Below are 18,227 nucleotides of genomic sequence, written 5' to 3'. Positions count from 1 at the left end.
AATATGCATATATTAAGTTATACTTCCAGTTTAAGAAGGGACCTGACCAGGGAAGTGTATAGGAAACCTATCATTTTTAGATATCAGTTGAAACAAGAGAACATATGCTGTTGTGGGTAAACCAAACAAAATTTTTATTCAAAAACTTGTTTGATGGGTTTAATTTTAAAGATTATTTATGGATCTAGGTCATGTTATGTGTTTGTTTATAAACAGATGCTGCTGTTGAATGCCCAGGTCTAAATATTTTTTGAGATACAAGATGAGATTATTTTAGTTTATTACAAGTTAGTTCACAATGTAATCTGTTTCTAGACGTTCGCTTTATTTATGTGACAGTACAATTGGAAGGCGACCTATAGGGAATTACCTGACAGATGTACAGTGAGTTCTTCCACTTGGATGTTAATGGGTTGATTAATCTAGACAAAAAGAATAGGGTGACGAGGGTAACTGTTTGATTGGCCAGAACTCAAAATGTCAGTTCCAGTAATGTGGAGAGTAAATGGCCAAAAATCTAGACTTACATAACTTAAGTCTGAGCTTGCTGTTTCTTGAAATATTCCCTTTTCTCTGAAATATGGTAATTACAAAGTTGTTATATGCAAGTTTGTTTTTTTGTGGTGGCTTGCCCCCCAAATCGGAAGATACGGAGGTGGGGGATTGCCACCTGCTTAAAAGAAGTTTAAAGGAGAGGAGTGACGATGTTTGATATTAACTGTTTTCCTGCATTTTTTGTCTTTTTCTGTGTGCCAGGACCCTACATTGCAAGTCCCAACATTTCATTAGGCAGCAATGCTGACTTATTTATAGAAGTTTAAGAACTGAATTGTTGCACTGCAGGAAACTCATTTAGATAAGCAACAGCTTGAAATACTAGTAAAGGGTTATTGGTCATGTGGAGTACCGTCAGCCCTTCATGTGGCAAGACAGAAAGGTGTTATATTACTGATCTCAAAGAATTGTCTTTGGTATTGGAGGACACATTAGTAGGTGAGCAGAGCTCTTATGTTGGTTTAATAGGACTTATTGGTAAAATTGCATCATTTATAGTGTTTATTTGCTTTTCAGGAAAGTTTGTTCTCATATCTGAGGGACCTGAATACAGTAACAAAAGTATCAGAAGTGAGATATGGACCGAATTGTAATCGGATTCTACATTTAGTTAACTATGTATGTGTTTATGCCAAATTCAGATGATTTGAATATAGGGTCTTGCCTTTTAAACTTGGTTGACTTTTTCGAAACAGTCACCAAGGCCATTGATGAGGGAAAGGCAGTCCATACAGCCTACCTCGACCTGGCAAAGGCCTTCGACACAATACCCCACTCAGGTATTATCGAAAAACTCATCAGCTTGAATGTAAACCCATACATCACAAGATGGGTTGCAAACTGGCTAAGTGACAGAACCCACAGGGTCAGAGTTGCTGGAGCCATGTCAGACTCAAAGCCTGTCACAAGTGGTGTCCCACAGGGCTCAGTCCTGGGTCCACTCTTGTTCGGCATCTACTTTTCTGAAATGCAAGCTAACACAGGAGGATTATGGCTGACAAAGTTTGCAGATGACTGCAAACTGGGCGCCATAGTCGAAAACACTTCTGACACAGATATCCTTCAGAAGGGCCTCACAGAAATGGATAACTGGTGCCAGAGCCATGGCCTAAAGTTAAACGCCAAGAAATGCATAGTCATACCCTTCGGGAAAAACAAGGTTACCCCTAACTACCATATAGGTGGCAATCCACTGAGCACAGAAGAAGTCATCAGGGACCTGGGGACCCAGGTTGACACTAGCCTTTCATTTGACACTCATGTTGCTAAAGTAGTCAGGAAAACCTTCTACATTGCCCACCTGATCATGAAGGGATTCACATCTAGATCAAGGGAGGTCATCGTCCCCCTGTACTCAACACTCATTAGACCTATGATTGAGTACAATGCCCCATTCGGAATGTATCTGACCCGACACCTGCAGCAGCTGGAAAGGCCCCAAAAGTTCCTCACCAAGAGGATAAAGGGTCTCAAAAATATGTCTTATGCTGCCCGTCTGAAAGAACTCCAGCTCTATTCAGTCTCATACCGCTTGCTCAGAGGTGACCTGTGCCTGACATATAAGGCCATGTCAAACCCAGATTTGATGAATATGCTTCACCTCTAAAAATCTAGATCCCTCAGAACCACAAGGGCGGGAGACTTAAACCTTGACACGGTTATAAATAGGACGTGCTGGAGGGACAGATTCATCACCCAGAGACTCCCTATGCTGTGGAACAAAATCCCGGTAAATGTGAGGCAGAGCACCTCGCTGGCCTTGTTCAAGAGGAATCTTGACCAATGGATGGGAGATCGCAGATATACCCCAGGGATTATTTCAGTGTCACTGCTCGACAGAGGCACAGCAAAATAATAGGCTTATACAAACTAAAGGGGTGGCGAAAGCCACATATCTATGGGCTAGGCTTGTGAATGCCCTTGGGCAGATAGCCTAGTATGAACCTATGAACCTATAAATGAGAAGTGAATCGGGAGGTAAATATATGGATGATAAAAGGAGCAAAGGGCATAGCAGTTGTGGAAACTTGAGGTAATGGAGATGAAGTATCTGAAGTAGGTAGAAGGATGTACATTCTGGGTCAGATGAAGGAATGAGGACTTCAGTGCAGGAACTAAAGCATAACATAGTTACAGAGAAGGTCAAGAAGAACAGGTTGATTCATTCACGTATGCAGGAAAGCAGAGCAAGTTTTAAAGTAGATTTAGGAGAGACAGGAGGAAAGCAAGTGGAGACGAGGACATCCAGCCAATAGATGGGTGAATTGCATGAGGGAAGCCTAAGGCAGGTTTGCACAATTATTGAAGGAAGTAGAAGAATGGCTCTGAATAGTGATGACAGTTGGCGTGACGCCCCCATCCCACTTAAAAATAGGAAAAAGGGGGTGACAGTGTTAAGGGGGGAAGAGCAGGATGGTTTACAAAATAAAAATGATCCAAGTGATAGAGATGCAGAACAAACTTTATGAGGGTTATTCAGTGCTGCATGGGGAGGTGGAAGGGGAGAAACAGGTGAGTGAAGACATTTTAGGCAAGAAATATGAGCTCTTATGTGAACTGGTGGATGAAAGATTTTTTTAAAATTCTCCAGAATATCACAAGGCATTAGCAGTTAGACTGAGACAACAAAGGCTATAGAGGATTGTAGCAGGTTTAAAAAGAAGATAAGATGAGAATGACCTAAGTACAGATAGTGTACTGAGAGCAGAGATATTTTGTGAACATTATCAGCAGTTTTACAGGCCCCAGAATGGTTTTAAGTCATTTCAAACATGAATTTCAAGACAATTTGCATGGCTTGGAGTTCCATTATTAGAAAATCCAACGAAGAAATCAGTTCCTGGAATGTAGATGGACAAAGCCCTGACTACAGCTCAGATGACCCAAGTTTAATTAGCCGTGTGGGTGCTTGACAAAGCTGCCAAGGGAGGATGGGCATGTCCCTTCTATGGTTGAGGCTATGGTGGAACTAGGTATGTACTGCCACAGTCCCTTAGAGAAGGTGTAAAGGTTTGGGATGCACAAACAAGATGGGTAAAATTTAGCTTTCTAAGAAAGAAACTGAAATGTTAAGTATAAGATATGGAAAGAAGGAAGTAGTAAACAACCAGTGGAAAGGGAAAGAAAGTTACAGGGAATAAGTAGAATTTGGAAATTATATGAAATATCATAAAAAGGTATAAGTTGTTGCTTTCTATTTTTTTATGTAAATTGAGTTATATGGAGGGTTATGTTTCCAAAAAGCATGGAAAAAGAGTTAGTACTTTGTTTCTCTTTCTAGTAGGTGGATCAATTTTGAATTCCTTTAAAAGGACTTTTGTGTATAATAACAGAAATACTATGGATCACAGACATTCTAAAATATAAATATCAGGATCTGTGCCCAAATATATTAAAAAAAGAAAACAGGAAAAAAGCTAATGTGGAATTTTTTGTACAAAACTGAGATACTGGAAAGTGGAAATAACATTATTGGAAAAGAATAATGCTACAGTTCTAATATGTTGATCATTGGGTTGATTTAAATGTGATTCAAAAAGTGCTATAAAAAGAAAAAAAGATGTAAGGAATTAATTGATTGTAGAGATTTTATTTGGAGTAAATGTGTTAAGGAAAACGTACTAGATGCTAAAACAATAGAACATGCTTTACTTGAATGTGAAAGAGTAAAATGTGAGGGGGTACTAGAGATATATGGGAAGTTCAAAATGTGAAGGATGCAAAGATTGTCATGATATGTTTTGTATATTGTGAAAATGTGTGTTTACAAGAAGTTACAGAAATTAATATCAGCATTTTTTCATATATTTGCAATTTGGGGTTAGCAAGATTATCTGAAGTTCTTTATAATAAGAAGTGTTATTTTAAGAATTTGAAAAAAAGTTAAGTATTGGTTAAGGATTAAGAGGTTGGGGTTAAAAACAGAGCTTTTCTTCTCAAATGCTTATATAATGGAAAAGTTTTTTCTAAAAGTTTTGATTTTTATCTGAATGTTTAATATAGTTTACATTTTAATAAAGTCCCCTGGCTTCTTTCAGTGAGTGCTGTGAGATCTTTTATATCCATCTGAGCTGCCATCAGCTCAGACCGATGGGTCATCGGTTTGACTTCTCCTCTGAAGGAAGGCATGCTGAAGAATGCAGCACACCTCTTATGTTGCACTGCAGTGTCAGTAAATGAAAAATGAATCCAAGTACTTGCTATAAGAATAGAACTTACAGCCTCCTTCCAGTACCAAAGCCAAGTGTGCTACAATCCAGGCCCATGGTGTATAGGAATAAAGCTGTAACTGCAGCCCAGGTGACCTGGGTTTGATTAGTGGCTTGGTTATCTAAGGTGCTAACATGGAGGGATGGGTGTGCCATCCCAGGGGATAAGGCATTTGTCTAGATGTTCCCATCTAAGAGGTGTGGTCCATAGAGGGGAGCAGCTGTCTGATTTAACAGGTAAACATAGGGTTGTGGAGAATCAAGGGGAGGTATTAAAGGGAAAAAAAAATTCTCCAGTGGAAGCAATCAATGGCACAACCCCCAAGGACACTCTTAAGTTCCATGCTGGCCCCAGCCATAGAAATGAAATAGTCAGGGATTGTAAGAGAGGCTGGTACATCTGGCAATGGACCTGAAAGTATGAAATAGAAGGGGAACAAAAAAAGCCAAATGTGCTAACTGCCCAGCCACTGGCACTGACTAAGCTTGAATTAAATTTATGCGTGATTCTTTTTCAGTACTGGAAATGGTCACTGTGTCCAGTTTTTGTTCCAGAATATGATAATATGTGAAAGAAAATTTCTAGTCATCAGTATTTATAAATCCAGAAATACTAAACATTACCTCCTTCTAGAACTCACTGATGTAGCAGATTACTATACAAGAATCTCTGTTTTTTTTTTTCAATAATTATACAAAAATCTTCTGGGGTGTTCAGTACGTTGTTTATATCAGCCTCTTCTTATGAATGTTAAGGGTTGTGATTTATTGCTAGACATGGAAATAATTATTTCCTTGGAATGGAGTTTGTTTCCACAGTTCTCTGGTAGACCTGCTTCTTGGAATATAATGAAAATGACTGCCGCATTGAAGAAATTTGGACAGCTACAACTGCTCTTGCATATTTTCATATTACACTTCATTTTATTGTGAGAAGGCTTAATAAATCATTTGCCTTTTGTTTTCTTACTTTAGGTTAACAATTGCTCAGAAGTTATCTTTGAGACGGCTGATGGGCAGCAACTGAGTTCTTGGACTAGTGAACTCAAAGAATGGGCAAATACTGGGTAAGAATTTTTAAACACATTTTCATGCTTTGGTGCTAAACTGTAGACAGACGGTCTTGAAATTTAGAATAAAGGAATGATATTCAATCTTTTTAAAGAATAAAGCACATCTGTATTTTAAGACGCAGTGAAAATGAGGGTTATTAAAATATGATGCCTTCCAGTTATAATTTCTGTTTTTTATTATTTATTTCATCTTGTTAGTTGAATCGGCTGCACCAAAAGCTTTGGTCTAGTTAGTGTTACATTGTACCCAGGCAGACACTACGGGAAATGGTCATTTGATTTAAACATGTTCATGAAGCTGAGGCCCCTTCACACGTAATCCAGTTACAGATGAATTTTTTTATTTATTTAATTATATTCCTGTCATTTAGTTTGTGCTGTCTGTTAATATCCTCAGGATTGTTAAACCCTCTTGCTCGTGACTACATAGCTGTGAAAAATGTAACATTGGATTATTACATACTGAACAGAAAGGATGCTCTGCAGTTTGATATTCCTCATCATAATGCATGCCTGCTATTGGTTGTGGTATTTAGGCACATAGCAAGAAGTACAAAAAAGTAAAAAAAAAAAAAAAGACTGAACTTAAAGGCTTGGAAATTGAACAGGTTTAAATATGAAAAATCCATACTCCATAATACAATACTACAGCTTGCAAATACTCCGAGTAAAATAGTCACACACATATGAAGTAATGTTTGTTATTTTTCTAAACTATTCAGGTCATTTGTACTACTGTTAGTTCAAGATTTGAAAATCAACAGCCACAGAACACAGCAGATAAGTTCTGGGTGACAGTAGCTTAAAGTGAGGAAATATGACAGATTTTCGTACTATAAATACATAAAAATGTAAAAACATACACTTGTAGAACATTTGCAGAGGTAAATATCCCCTGCACTCCCTATTAGTAGGATTGCGATGCCAACCTGTAATGTGTTAATTGTAAATCGAAGGCTGCTCAAACTCAGGTAAAAGTGGGGTACTTAGTTTAAAATATGGAGCAAGGATTTCACTTTTCTTAGTGTTGTCTGTCCTCAGAATTAACAAAAAAGACAAAGAAAAAAACTAGTCCAAAAGACAAAAAGCCAAACAGGGCAGCTTAAATCCCCACTAAAGTTGCAGAATGCTTATTCAAGCCAAAATAATTGTTAATATTGTAATGTATACATTTTTACATATTTATACTCTGTTTTAATAGCGAACAAATCAATTTTATATAGTATATTTATTACATACAACTGTTTTACTGCATTTTACTGTTATGTCTTTAAGGAGGTGTGTCTTTTTTCATTTCATGATTATGATGCCTTCCACATGTCTTTATAAGGAGACTTTACAATTTCATTGTATCTGATGAAGTTCTAGTGTTCTGGGATGGAAGCGCTCATCTTTTTTATGTGGATCTAATAAAGCTGTATTTTGCACTTGGATTACTTCTGGATAGTTTTTTTTGGCTTGAAATAAGCATTCTGCAACTTTAGTGGGGATTTAAGCTGCCCTGTTTGGCTTTTTGTCTTTCTGACCTCAGAATTAGACTGTTTAATTAGCGGGGTAGAAAGGCATAGCTCCCAACCCCAGTAGGGTGCAGGAAAAACATCCCTCTAATGTTTCTGATAATTTCAATGTCCAGAGCTGTTGTTTACCAGATATGTTATTCTGGAGTAGTTAGCAGAAGAAAAATTCACATTTTTTTTGCTGCTGTGGATTCTTGTAAGTATTACCTGTTTAAAAAAAACACTTACGTCATTTGAAATGGGCAGTGATACTATCTTTGTGCTATGCTAAGTCTACTATTAGTTATAGGTACTCCGAGGAAATTTTGAATATTTCTGGATTTTTAGTTTTCAGGTTATTGTGCTTTTGAACTTTCTTATTTTAGCATTCTAAGTTTCACTGCTTTCAACTTGAACCGTTTTTTGTTTTTTTTGTTTTTTTTTTTATGGATCATAATCATAATGCTTGGGTGTGTCTTCATTAGCCTACACCTACCACCTAAAAGACAAATCATTTGGCTAATCGTGTTGGCTTAATGCGTCTGTTTTGGCAACAAAGGTGCTCCAAAAATATTAGAATAGAAAGAAGTAGCTTTTGCCATTTCAGTTGCTTTTGTTACTGCAATCTATTGTCCCATAGGTCAGAAAGCTAAAGTAATCGTTTATTCTTTCTTTAAGTAATAGTTTCTTTTGCATTTTTGTACCACATGATTATGTAATTGTACAAGACTTGCATGGCTGTGCTCAATGTCCTTTCCTCTTGGTATCAAATCAGATTGTTAGATATACCTTTAGACTGTTAGAACCCAGATATCCATTTTCTAAACTGTTTGCTCTGCTAGGGTTTCAGTGGTAGGAATCTGAGCAGGTTTCCCAGGCTCTGCTAACCCAGCTTATTCAGCAAAATCCTCAGGCATCCTTTGAGGTATAGCTTTTCAAGTGTTTCTTAGGCTTTCTTCAGGTCCTCCTTCTTCTAAATAGGACGTCTGATACACCTTTTGCAGAACCCACTGTGAAGCTTCCTTACTAGGTGCTAGACGTCCCCAGCTGAGTCCAGCTTTTCTCCAAGATCCTTCTGAACTGCTGAACTCATCCATGTATTAGGGATATTAAGCTCATCAGCGCTGTGCAAGAACTTTGCACAAACTTTATGCATGATCTAGTCTTTTTCTTCACTACACAAAGCTGGTAATCTTCGATGAAGATCGACTAACCTGTAAACTGACAGCTTCCTGAGAATCATTTCCTGACTCATACCACACATTGGAGCAACACCTGTAGGACTGCTGTCACTGCACGGAAAAGAAAATACAACCAAGAACTGTAGAAACGGAGGATTCTCAAACACTGTACATTCAGAGCAAACAAAATGTAACTGGCAGACTCTAACTGTTATTCAGGAGAAAAAGTACCTTTTCCTTTTCGGAAAATCAAGGCAAAATCAAGGCAAAATACTGTGATCCAGTTAAAATAATTTAATGTTCACGAACAGAAAAAGTGCATAACACAAAATCCAAATAAGCGCTTTCGCCCGGACTGCTGTCACTGCAATATTCTGCTGTGCAGTCTCTCAATAACTGAATTCCTTCCACCCCCGTTTGTGAATAAGACATCTGAATAATTGCATTTCTTAATTTCCTGTTATCTGCAGATGATACTCCAGTCCTTTCCAAGAAAGAACTATTACCGCTAGCTTTACATTGCCAATTTTCTGCTTAGTTGCTTTTCCGTCTGTCTGCTGAAGATGCTAGTCACTTGATGCCAAGCACACATCACCAGTTACACATAACAAAAATGGACCTCTCACATCCCTAAACAGGATTCTCTTCAAACCTTGCTGCACCTTGAATTCCACCCCATGAAATAAAAGAACAGGAGGAGAGGCAAGGCACATGCTTGGTGAAGTCTTATACCCACTATGAAGGTGTTTTCTAACACTGAACATAATAACCCTTGCTCCAGACATACAGGGATCAAATAGTTTGCATTAGTAACCATGGAATGCTGTACTGGTGTTAATATGCCTTCTGTAGGTATCCAAAACATATGCAGACCTCAGTACCAGTAACCATAACAGCACCAGTATCCAGGTTGGATTGAAAACTAGTAGTAGGTACAGCAAGTCTTTCCTGAGCATATTAGTTCTGGATCCAAACTTCTTGATCAAGAGTGACCTGTCTTCCGCTCTGGAGTTGCCCTTCAGGAGAGGTCACAGGTAGGTGCAGGGATACTCACCAGCCTATTACTGGGTGTTTTATAGTTGGAAGTTTGCGCCAGCAGATGATAGAAGCCAATGGTGACACTTTTCTTATTATCTTGGAATGTGAATGGTCTCACAGGTGTAGACAAAAATGAAGTAATACTTAATTATATTAAGAAATGCAGGGTACAGATACCAATGCTTCAGGAGGGACATTTGAAAAAACTGAACATGTTAATTTGATAAAGAAAGGATTTCAGGGTGGATATTCTGCAGAACATCAGGGACAAAGGAAAAGAGGAGTACTTATATTAACTGCTAGAGGAGCTGCAATAGTGATAGAAGAGGATAAAAAAGCTAATAGGTTCATAGGTTCATACTAGGCTATCTGCCCTGGGGCATTTATAAGCCTAGCCCGATTGTGTTTGCCTTACGCCACCCCTTGATTTGAGTATACTGTGCCCTTTTTAAAGTTTAGTTTACTGTGCCTCTGTCTAATAGTGACACGGAAGTAATCCCCGGGACAAACCTACGATCCCCCATCCACTCATCAAGATTCTTCTTGAAGAGAGTCAGTGAGGTGCTCTGCCTAACATGAATTGGAATTCTATTCCAGAGTGAAGGGAGCCTCTGGGTTATGAATCTGTCCCTCCAGCATGTTCTATTTATTTCTGTGCTGAGGTTCAAGTCCCTCGAGCGTGTGGCTGTAAGGGATTTAGATTTACTGAGGTGGAGCATGTCCATTAATTCTGGGTTGGACAGAGCTTTATATGTCAGGCATAGATCGCCTCAAAGTAGGCGGTATGCAACTGAGTAGAGCTGGAGTTTTTTTAACCGAGCAGCATATGGCATCTGTTTGAGTCTCTTGATCCTCCTGGTGAGGTACTTTTGGGGTCTTTCTAATTGCTGCAGGTGTCGGGTAAGGTACATCCCAAAGGGGGCATTGTATTCTATGATGGGCCTGATGAGGGATGAATAAAGGGGCACGATTACCTCTCTTGATCTAGATGTGAATCCTTTCATGATGAGGTGGGCTATGTAGAAGGTCTTTCTAACGAATTTGGCAATGTGGTTGTCAAAGGAGAGATTGCTATCAACTTGGGTCCCCAGATCCCTAATTACTTTCTCTGTACTTAATGGGTTACCACCTATGTGGTAATTTGTGGGCACATTGTTTTTGCCAAAGGGTATGACTATACACTTTTTGGCATTTAGCTTTAGACCATGGCTCTGGCACCAGTTATCCGTCTCTGCGAGACCTTTTTGAAGGATGTTTGTGTCAGCTGGAGAGTCAATTATGGTGCCCAGTTTGCAGTCATGTGCGAACTTGGTGAGCCATAGTCCCCCCACGTTGGCCTGTACCTCAGAAAAGTAAATACCGAACAAGAGAGGTCCCAGGACAGAACCTTGTAGGATGCCACTTGTGACCGGTTTCGAGTCTGACATGGCTCCAGCAACTCTGACTCTGTGGGTTCTGTCTTTGAGCCATTTTGTGACATAGGGTTTTATATTTAGGCTGGATAGCTTATCTATGATGCCCGAGTGGGTATTGTGTCACATGCCTTTGCGAGGTCCAGATAGGCTGTGTGGACTACCTTCCCTTCATCTATGGCCTTGGTGACTGTTTCGAAGAAGTCGACCAGGTTCAAAAGGCAGGATCTGCCCTTGAAGCCAAATTGGGTAGGATCTAGTGTCTGTAGGTCCCCAATGTCTTTGTTTATGAGTTCCATGATGATCCTCTCCATAGCCTTGCATACTAGGCTAGTCAGGCTTATGGGGCGATAGTTTCCAGGGTCCGCAGAGGCGCCACCTTTGTGGAGTGGGATCACTGTTGCTGTACGCCATTCTTTGGGCACATATCCTGCAGTGAGGCTGAGATTGTACAGCAGTTTTACTTGAGGGATTAGTTCTTTTTGGAGTTCATGTAGGACGCAACCCGGGATGCCATCTGGTCCCATGGAAGCAGTGTTTTTTGCTTTGGAGAGGGCGGCCTTCACCTGAGCATAAGAGATGTTTGGGAGGCTGCACTCTGCCGGGATAGATACTTGCTCTTTTGGGGGGGGGGGGTTGCACTGAACCTGTCTGCCAGGATATTGGCGATGTCTGTGGGTTCAGTGTATTTTTTGTCATTTAGAATCAACTCAGAACAAGTCTGGGAGTTGCATCCCAGGTTCCTAACATAACTGAAAAAGCCTTATGATTGTCTTTAGTGTCCTGTGCAATTTTTCTCTCGAAGCTGGCCTTGGAGGATTTTATGAGGGATCGTAATTTTTTGCTAGTACTGATCAGAGATGCCTTCCCTTTCAGGGATTTTGCTCTATCATGTAGTAGCTTCCTCCTTCTGTTGTACAGTTTATTTATGGCTGGGGTCCACCAGACTGGACGCCTGCCTTTGGATGATTGGGTCTTGATTTTGTTTGGGATAGCATGATCCATGCATTCCTGGAGGTGTCCGTAGAATGTGTTTATATAGGATTCTGCAGTTTGGGCCGTAGTTTCCACTGGCCCTGGGGCCTTGAAGGATTCCACTTCAGTTTTGAGAAGTGTGAAGTTTGCTTTTGAGAAGTTTTTCACTGTGGTTTTCTGGGCTGGGGGTGGGGTCGGGATGTGGATATCCAGTGAAATTCATTTATGGTCTGATCTTACCAATGATGGATATACTTCTAGTATGGAGCATAGAGTCCTCATGTTGGTAATGATCAGGTCTAGTATGTTTTCCCCTCTTGTGGGAGTGGTGACTAGTTGTTCCATAGCATTTGAGTTTATAAATTCCAGGAACCTTTGGGCTAAGATGCTGGGGCTTCAGTAATGCTCCCAGTCTATGTTTGGGTAGTTGAAGTCGCCCAATATAATAGTGTTTGGAGAGATCTTAGTGTTCTTTAATGTTTTCAGGAAAGCCAAGTGGAATTCCTGACTTTGAGAGGGTGGTCTGTAGGATGCTATAAACTGAAAAGCAGTCTTGCCCACTGTCAGTTGCACATGGATGGTCTCCGATACTTTGTGCACTGCCACTAACCTGGAGGTGTGGATATCCTTGATAAATATGGAAACTCCCCCTCCTTTTGTGGTTCGGTCCGGGTTTTGGGGCCGAAAAACATGATATGAGGTATAACCTGGTAGTGCTGGGGTGCTCTCTGGAGCTTTGAACCAGGTTTCTGTCACTGCACAGATATCGATGTTCTCCATACTGAGGAGAGCTTTGAGTGCATGCATCTTGAGGTTAAGACTTCTGGCGTTTAGCAGCATTACCCTTAGTTTCTTGTTCCTTGTGCTGTCTATGGAGGTGGGTTTGACTTTTGAGCCTTGCCTAAAAAGGGCACTATGGGGGTGGCAAGAGCCTTTGCCAATATCCGAAAGCCCAGGGGTGACAGGTGCAAGCCGTCCCTAGCGAAGCAACGTGGCTTGTTGAGCATGACAGACACTGGATCCCCTTTGAATGACACCAAAATTTTAGCCAATTGTTAAAATCGATCATTTTGCCTTTATACTGTGGCATCATTCTAGGTGTGGGTAAGATGCTGCTCAAGGTCAGGGTCATACCGGCCTGGGCTACATGATCAGAGAGCTCCTCTATGTCTCTTTTCATGTAGTTGAGGGAGGTACGTCTCAGGTCATTCACGCCAGCATGTACAATTACTGAGTCATATTTGTATTTGCTTTGGAGTGACCTGAGTGCTTGCGTTATGTGGCGGATCCTAGCACCCGACAGGCAGCTCACTGTGACCTTCTCTTTATTCAGCCTGGTGAGCGTGACGTCAGTGTGTCTGACAGTAGAGCCGCCTATTACAAGGGTATCAGGTGTGTTATTCAGCCTTAAGGGCTGTGACTGCTTGGCACACTGACTTTGTGTGCTATGTGTTGTACGTGTTTTATTTTGGGGTAGCGTTTGCTTGGATGTCTGCTTTGGAGGTCTCTGTTGCTTAGGTAGATTTTTATTTAGAGCCTCCGAGTATGTTTTTGTGTTTTTATGTGTTTGGTTCACTGTTGTGGTGGGACTATGTGATACTGGAATTGTGTTGTGTGAGGTTACCTTCTCCTCCTGACTGGTTACACCAGTTTTGAGATGAGAGAGCTCAGCCTCCAGTTTGGCTGTATGGTTGCATCTCTCACATATATTTGAACCTGTTTGGAGGAGGAGAGGGTTGTCCGTGTACATGAGACAGTTGTAACATTGCCTCAAAATTCCCAGATTCACCAGCTGGACTGGAGAGGAAACCATTGACTGACCTTTGGACATGCTAGAGTAATATAGGGAACTGAATTAAAACGGACCAATAGGGGACAATAATGGCAGATTTGTAGTAGTAAGGCGCTTCTGGCAAAGGATGGGGACTACATTGGCATGTAGTTATATTCCACTTAAAACTGCTATTTTGGAGCTTAAAACTTTTTTTGGGGAGAAATAATCAGCTTTCAGCAGGGAATATTACTTACAGGTGGTGACTGGAATTTGATTTACAACAATAAGGACATACCTCTCAAGTGTACCTCATTACGAGGAGCGTACCTCATTTGGGGTCTTAAAGAGTTCATGTTCCTTGAAGTTCCGCATTGAAAGGGTCTGTTACACATTAAATGTTAGGAATTTTTTTAACTGATATTCATGGTAAGTAGAAATGAATCCTATTAATTCATTGAAAGATCTTTTTTTATAAAAGCAGCAGATATTAACCATCCTATGACCTTCCTGGTTGTTGGTAAGCCATTAGGATGTGTTCCACATTTTATCCATTTGTTCCACATTTTGAGGGCTAGTATTCCTCATTTTGGAGATGGAAGGTTGAGAGCTATGAATAAGGATGCATTTGGGGGCCTAGAATGGAAGAATATAACAAAAGATGTTAGATTTCTGAGATAATTTATGAAAATGTTTGATATAAAAGACCTGAATTTAGTAATAGGAACTTGGAGAGAATTTATGTATTAATCCCCAAGATACAATAACTGGGCTAGACTTGACAACAATTATATTTCATAGGAATATATGCACTTAATTGAGAACTCTAATACACATCCCATAACTATTTCAGATCATGCACCAGTGAGATAAAAATGCTGGGTAATGAAGTAAAAGATGAGACACTGGTGCTTTCCCACCTACCTGTTAAAAACAGAAGAGTTTAAGGAATGGGTAGTGGAAATTATTCAGGAGTTATTAGGGAAAATAGAAATGACTCCAGAGGTTATAGCTAGTGAACTGGATAAAATTAAGCTGGAATTTTTAAAACAGAGTAGAAATAAAAGAGAAAGAGGTGTGGTTAAGAAGTAATTTGAATTAGAAAGAAGTTGCTTTTGCTACTCTGAGTATTAAATATATGGGGAATCTCACAGAACAAGAGGAGGCATTGATAAAATGCATGAGTTTAGAAGGATTGCTGGTAAGCAACGGTTTTTGAAATTAACTCCAGAGCACAAAAACTTTTGGCATAATGACTTGCGCAGTTGAAAGTAGAAAGTGTTGTTGCGAGACTTGGGGTATCTATAACAAGAAAATTTATTTATTATGTATTTATTTATTTATTTATTTACGTTTGTTTACCAGGAAAATCTGACTGGGCTAGTAGCCCGTTTTCAGCAGAGGCCCGGGGAGAAAAAACTCCAAAAATTACAAATATATTCTTTGATTAACAAGCATAATAAGCGGAGATCCTGTAGAGGTATTAGTGATATTTCAGAAATTTTATGAAAATCTGAATAAAGCAGAGAAGTGAAGAACTCAAAAAAAAAAAGGACAAATGTAGATATTTATAAAAGACTTAAATATGCCAAGTTTAGAGGTAGATGAGGCTCAACAACTAACAGTTAAGAGAGGAGGAGGTGAGACAAAAACGGTGATGTATAATCAATTTGCAAATAGACATGGTATTCCGTTGGATGTTTGGAAGCTGGGGGGAAGAAAGTGATAATGATGTGGAGGATTTTGTTTGTAACGGTATTTTAAAAGGAGGGGAGGTACTAACATCTTGAAAAAAAAAGCTGTGGTAGCTCTAATACCTAAAGATAGTAAAGACCCATCTGATCCAGCTTCGTATAGCCCCACTTCAATTTTAAACCATGACTATAAAGGATTTATGTCTGTAGTGGTTAAAAAAATGGCAAAGATGTTGCCAAAGTTGATAGATATGGACCAGTGTGAATTTGTCACAGTGAGCTTATCCATGTATGGAAAGTCATAGCAGTGCTTTGCTAGTTGTTTTTTTTGAGGAACTAGAATCTGATGTCAAGACAGATGACGTGCCACCCTGATTTTGAACTTGTTCACAGTTTTTCCTATGTAAAAACAACTGTAGCCATTACAATGTGCACATTGTATCACAAAAGCAGTGTTGGAAGCCCAGTATGGGTCCACCCAAAGGAAAAAAAAATGCCATCCTCGAGAAAATGGAGTTAAGTTGGCAGATCAGGCTGGACACCTGTCACAACCCTGGTGTAAACTCAAGCATTTCCAACAAAAGTGTACTTGCATTCAGGAAACTAAACCATAAATCATACAGCTAAAACACCTGTACTGTTTAACCCAGGATATGGATATACACTGGTAATTAACTCTAATTGCTGCTGTTAATATGAAAAAGTCAATCAAGAAATTAGATCTGTAGATCACTGCATCTACTTTATGGTTTATCTGGTGAACTAATATCACTGGAAACAAGCCACTCTGTTTAATTTCTTTTTTATTTTGTGATCTTAAGATGTGTACAAACCTAAACAGTAACTGTAAGGAGTTTGAAAATGCCTCTGTACAAACTTAAACATCAATTTTCAGGTATTTGAAAATGTTTTCTACTACTCATTTGGGACTTGGGCTTTCTTTTTGCTGTTAGGACAACAAAAGGGGGGGCAAACACTAGCCTCCTAGTTTGATCAACAGCCTACACCCATACTGATTACATGAGCCTCTTAACATCAACTAACCCTGACCTGGGCCCCTAGAGAGTGCACCCTCTCTCAGGAGATTGGTTAACTGCCCTTCCACCTGATCCCTCCCAGTTTCCAGCCCTTTATCAAGTCGGGCACAGAGGTATGTAGCCCTGTTTTGCATTGACTTCACCACGTGGAACCTGGAGAGAGGAAGAATCTGAACAGAAGTGCTCTCACTAACTGCTAGATGCAGGAAGAGGCTTGATAGTGAAGAACCCAGACTGGAACACCATAGAGCCACACTCTGAGACCAGGGATATTCTCCCTCTGACTGTAGATACCCCACAGCAACCGGGTATAGATATTCTAGCCAGTTGTCATGCATTTAACAATTTCTGTAATTTACAGTTCGATGAATAGATATTCTAGCCAATTGGCATGCATTTAACAATTTCTGTAATTTACAGTTCAGTGAAAATTGTTATCCCAGGGCCCCACTCCACTGTGCTGTATTCATCACTGGCACAAGGTTGCCTATGGTCAGAGGAGATCTGAAATACTTACTTTTATTCAAGGTTTTGCAGAGTCTGCAGTTCACCTGTTGGTGGATTTTTAGAAAAAAAAAAGAAAGCCTATACAAAAGTCTCTAAGGTATCAAACTTTACTTACATTTGTTATGTTTCTACTTGTCCACATCTATGAGCTCTGTAAAAATGAGTGCTGTGACTCGTCTCCACTGTAAGCTGCTTCTCTGGATGCATGTATTCTTCAAAAAAGTGGGAACCACCTAGTGTGGCTGTTAGTGACTACCTCTCCATGCATAGAAGAAAGTCTCTCTTCATCATGAGGAAGACTGTGGACAGATCACATTAATCATGTACACGAGCGACTTGTAAGCAAGCACCGTAAACCTTTTTTGCCGAAAAAGAGAAGATTAGTCTTTCATAATGTATTTCGGGAGATATGAACCCCCTAAAAGAGTGCACAGTCTCTCATATTACATGTGATACAAGCATTAGACTGGAAAAAGTTCTGAAGTAAAGCTTTCATAACCTGCTTCAAGGAGTATGAGCCTCAAAAACCTGTCATATTACATGTGATAAAAACCAGGCTAATAAAGTCTGCTGATAAACTCATAAAAGCAGGCATTTTCAATGTTAAAACTGTAAACTACTCCATTAGATGGACCATGCTCAGATAAAAGTGTTTTCTTCCATATAGTTCTGTAGTGGTAGTTCATGGAATGTTGTCATATTTTGTTTGCTAAAAGTAAAAGCCTGTAAACTAAGAATGAGATTCCACAGGCTCCCAGTTTCCAGCCCTTTATCAAGTCAGGCACAGAGGTATGTAGCCCTGTATTGCATTGACTTCACCACGTGGAACCTGGAGAGAGGAACAGACTTTTCAGGAATATTCAAGTAAGGGACTAACCTCTAAGCTTTGGGATTAGCTTTCTGTTTTGATATCTCCCAGATTTTCCTCCATTCAGCTCCCCTGGATCTTCCCATCATTGTCTGTAACTGCCTTTAAAAAAACTGACCTTTTGAATGTAACATATTAGAACAAGAACACTCATCCATTTACTTAACTGAATGAACTACTTGAAACTTCAGCAAGGCATTTTTATTCCTTGCACATGGAAGGCATCAGAGGGGAAGTCTCCTCGCTCTGCTAGCTTAAGTGATTTTATCTGGACTAGTCCTCTGTACTCTTGTTTCTTGTTAGTACTATCACCTTCTGTGTCACAGGTGGGATACTAGACCTTACTCGAGCTTTCTGGATTACTGCCTCTGTTTTCCTCTTTGCTATCTTCTGAGAGACTGGCTGTTAGCTG

General features: G+C 39.8%; 1 protein-coding gene across 1 annotated transcript in view; it reads left to right on the top strand.

Moving 5' to 3' along the window:
* Positions 1–18,227, top strand: part of SH2B3 (SH2B adaptor protein 3) — an 858,564-nt gene that overhangs the window by 622,842 nt on the left and 217,495 nt on the right. Inside the window, exon 3 of the mRNA XM_044068623.1 lies at positions 5,739–5,830. Within this exon, the coding sequence (XP_043924558.1) occupies positions 5,739–5,830 (92 nt within the window). The remainder of the gene's footprint in view (positions 1–5,738; positions 5,831–18,227) is intronic.

Source organism: Protopterus annectens, chromosome 4.part0 (assembly GCF_019279795.1).
Source record: "Protopterus annectens isolate FY-2018-M chromosome 4.part0, PAN1.0, whole genome shotgun sequence".
NCBI classification, from domain to species: Eukaryota; Metazoa; Chordata; order Ceratodontiformes; family Protopteridae; genus Protopterus; species Protopterus annectens.
Note: the sequence above shows the minus strand (reverse complement) of the source record. Positions and strands in the feature narration are given on the sequence as shown.